At 34.5% G+C, this 1817-nt stretch overlaps 1 protein-coding gene across 1 annotated transcript in view; it reads left to right on the top strand.

Moving 5' to 3' along the window:
* Positions 1-961: 961 nt before the first annotated feature.
* duox-a (dual oxidase-A) overlaps positions 962-1817 on the top strand; it is a 25372-nt gene continuing 24516 nt past the window's right edge. The window contains exon 1 of the mRNA XM_026838192.1: positions 962-1105. Coding sequence (XP_026693993.1) covers positions 1045-1105 — 61 coding nt within the window. The 5' untranslated portion in view covers positions 962-1044. The remainder of the gene's footprint in view (positions 1106-1817) is intronic.

The following is a 1817-nucleotide window of genomic DNA, read 5'->3' as shown; positions in this document are numbered from 1 at the left end:
GTTAAAGGGAAAAACGAGTGCATTTGTATTGTCAACACGCAGCCACGCAATCGCTCTATTATTTGCTACCAAGTTTTCAAAGAAAGTTATTTACGTCGATGGTTCAAGTTATGGTTGTTCTGTTTAACTTCAGGCTATAATTTAGGCTGAAATCGAAACATTATTTGTGTTGTGTATTACATTAACCGTATTATAGAAGGTCTGGGCCAGATATAGGATGTGTTTTATTTCTCTCGTCCTGTTTAATAGTAAGCAAAGATTTTTTACAGATCTATTACAAAATATATACCCGTAGTCCCACGGGTGTAAAACAGCGTTCCTAACTGTTAAAAACAAGATTAAAAATTACGGTATATAGTAATGTGGGGGAAGATGGGACACCTTTAATACATAATATCCAAATATCCTGATCGTGTTTTAAAGAATTAACAACGGTCTATGGGAGTCGTGAGGTTACAGTTTTATAAATCATTAAATGTTCTTTGTTTACTACCAAATAGGACGAGAAAATAGAATGAATAGGTGTCCCATCTTCCCCTGTCCTACTATATTTTATTTTTTAACAGTATTCATAGGGTACATAACGTATATATGTGGACATCCACGTATAATAGTATGGGGGAAGATGGGACACCTTTATGATTCTATTTTCTCGTCAAATTTGTTAGTAAACAAAGTAAATTCAAATAATTATAAAACTGTATCCTCACAACTTCCATGGACCCTCATTAATTGAATAAAATACGATTAGAATAGTTTGATATTATGTGCTACAAGTGTCCCATCTTACCCCAAACTATAAATATATCAATATTTGCATTTTTCAATTTTTTAATTTCTAATCGAGCTGAGATTAATTTTCCGTTAAAATAAAAATATTATGTTTACCATATACGCAATCTCTCTATTTCAATAAAAAAGAAATATTTGAATACCGTAAGAGTAACATTCTATTTTGTACAGAACACATATATACTGGAACATATTGTAGGATCTCTTTATAAATAAAGGTGCTTTTTTGTTACTTTTGGCAACTCTGTCGAAATGGTCACAAGATGGCTTTACGTTGCTGTTTCATTGCTTGCTATGCTATGTGTTATTCAAGGTAAGAATAACTAAGTTGATGTTTCGTTGTGTGATTCAGTTTGTGGTGTTAATATAGTACTGTGGGGTAAGATGGGATAGCGTTTGTGTTTTGAACAATAAACAACGCTCTTTTGTAGTCGTGACGTTGAGATTGTTTAATTACGTAAACTTTCTTTGGTTGCTTCTAAAGAAACGAGAAGCGAGACTGGAAACAAAGAAAAAGTTGTCTGATCCTACCGGTTACTGTAAAATTAATGAGTTTACTGATCCAATTGTGGCATATAGTGGTTAGTGCACCTGCCACATGGCTGTAAACCTTAGGTACCGGGTTCAAATCTCGGCGCCGTCAACATTGCGGCTATTATCCTTAGGCTAAATACGTGCGTGTGTGGTCATCAACCGATTGGTTCATATTTACTGGGATTAAACCGTTTTGCAATAGCTGTACCTATATTGGTACGAATTTGGCCAATACGTGTTATATCAAATTCTGTCGCATGTGCGAATAAGCAGCAGATGCTAAAAACAGTAGAGTGGGGTAAGATGGGATATGTCTTCATTCTTTTTTTAAAAACCCTGTTGAGTAAACAATAATAATTGACATAAATATATAGCGGACCCCCCCGGCTCTAAAAGAGTGTTGTTAACGGATCAAAACACGATTAGAAAACACGGAATTTAGATGATAACAGTATCCCATCTTAGCCCAGAACTCTCTATAATAACAGTAA

This window comes from Ciona intestinalis, unplaced genomic scaffold (assembly GCF_000224145.3).
Source record: "Ciona intestinalis unplaced genomic scaffold, KH HT000065.2, whole genome shotgun sequence".
Classification (NCBI taxonomy): domain Eukaryota; kingdom Metazoa; phylum Chordata; class Ascidiacea; order Phlebobranchia; family Cionidae; genus Ciona; species Ciona intestinalis.
The sequence above is the reverse complement of the archived record's forward strand: the minus strand, read 5'-3'. Positions and strand labels throughout refer to the sequence as shown.